The sequence below is a fragment of the Etheostoma cragini genome, chromosome 15, assembly GCF_013103735.1.
Source record: "Etheostoma cragini isolate CJK2018 chromosome 15, CSU_Ecrag_1.0, whole genome shotgun sequence".
NCBI classification, from domain to species: domain Eukaryota; kingdom Metazoa; phylum Chordata; class Actinopteri; order Perciformes; family Percidae; genus Etheostoma; species Etheostoma cragini.
Genome location: NC_048421.1, coordinates 3,479,931 through 3,481,498, shown reverse-complemented (window position 1 = coordinate 3,481,498; position 1,568 = coordinate 3,479,931). Strand labels below are relative to the sequence as shown.

The 1,568-nt window shown below is 41.8% G+C and overlaps 1 protein-coding gene across 1 annotated transcript in view; it reads right to left on the bottom strand.

The window, feature by feature from the left end:
• Positions 1–1,523, bottom strand: part of LOC117958139 (heat shock 70 kDa protein-like) — a 1,666-nt gene extending 143 nt beyond the window's left edge. Inside the window, exons 1-2 of the mRNA XM_034894405.1 lie at positions 1,318–1,523; positions 5–567 (exon numbers count right to left, since the gene is read on the bottom strand). Of these exons, the coding sequence (XP_034750296.1) occupies positions 5–544 (540 nt within the window). The 5' untranslated portion in view covers positions 545–567; positions 1,318–1,523. The remainder of the gene's footprint in view (positions 1–4; positions 568–1,317) is intronic.
• Positions 1,524–1,568: the final 45 nt, after the last annotated feature.

The following is a 1,568-nucleotide window of genomic DNA, read 5'->3' as shown; positions in this document are numbered from 1 at the left end:
CGGCCGCCGTCGGCTCGTTGATGATCCTCAGGACATTCAGTCCTGCGATGACACCTGCGTCTTTAGTCGCCTGTCTCTGGGAGTCGTTAAAGTACGCGGGGACTGTGATGACTGCGTTTGACACCTTTTGGCCGAGGTAGGCCTCTGCAATCTCCTTCATCTTCACCAGCACCATGGAGGAAATCTCCTCAGGGTTGAAGGCTTTGTTCTCCCCTTTATATTCCACTTCAATTTTGGGCTTCCCTCCATGTCCGACCACCTTGAAGGGCCAGTGCTTCATGTCCGTCTGCACCACTGGATCATCAATCTTTCTTCCAATCAGTCTCTTGGCGTCAAACACGGTGTTGCTGGGGTTCAGAGCCACCTGGTTCTTGGCTGCGTCGCCAATGAGCCTCTCGGTGTCTGTGAACGCCACATAGCTGGGGGTGGTCCTGTTGCCCTGGTCGTTGGCGATGATTTCTACTTTTCCGTGCTGGAAAACGCCCACACAGGAGTAGGTGGTGCCCAGGTCAATGCCGATCGCTACGCCTTTAGCTGCAGGCATCTCGGTTGTTTCAAATAGGTTTCCTAAAGATGCAGAGAGTAAAATTAGATAGGTACGCCTAAAAAGTAAATACCTACAGCAACTATTATATCACCATGAATTAATCAAGGACATCTTGCCCATTATAAATGATCTTTACAATATTTCATCATATAATACTTCAGTTTGTTATTTTTATGGTCAGGTAGGTGTGTGTGTGTGTGTGTGTCACTGAAAATGATAACTTCCAAAACGGACAGCTAGAAGATAGAAATAATCAATAATAATTGTCAACAATTACATTAATCGTCAACTATTCTGATAGTTTATTAGATGTTTTGAGTCATTTCAATTAAAAATGATTGAGGACTTTACAATTCTGATTTAAGCTTCTTAAATGTGAATCTTTTCTAAAATGTAGTTTTTCTAAGGGATTTGGATAAAACTCCCCGTAACATTACCGTTAGATATCCATCGACTGTATAAATCTTTTGAACGTTAGTCAACTAAACTAGCAAAGAAAAATAACTATTTTCCCTTTCACTAATTCGAACGTCATTTGTAGGTCAACACTTAATTTATTAACGTTAGAAAACTATTTATTTTTAGGAACAAATAACTTACTATGGATTCTGCAATTGACAGTTTTTCTACGTTAACGTTACCGTTGGCTGTATTTGATGTTAATGCGATGATGTTTACACTAATTCGCACAATAACAAATAATTTGACAGTCGATATTTAACACTAATAGTGAAATAAAATGAAAAATGGAAGCAGCGTAGCCTACTTACCCTCTTTAAAAGATGAGAATATGAAGAGAAGATATCAGAAGAGGTTTCCCTCCGTCGTGTTGTTCCTCTGGTCGGTGCTCTTGTAGTCTCGATGCCGGTAACCTCACCGCCAGTTATTTTATACTCTGCTGACTCCCCTCTGGTCCCGTCTCGATCTTTCCAGAGTCTCTCTCTATGGCTCTGGATCGTTCCACTGACAGTTTGTGTGATCCAATCAGAGCTCAGCGTGTGTGCTCGACGTGATGACGTAA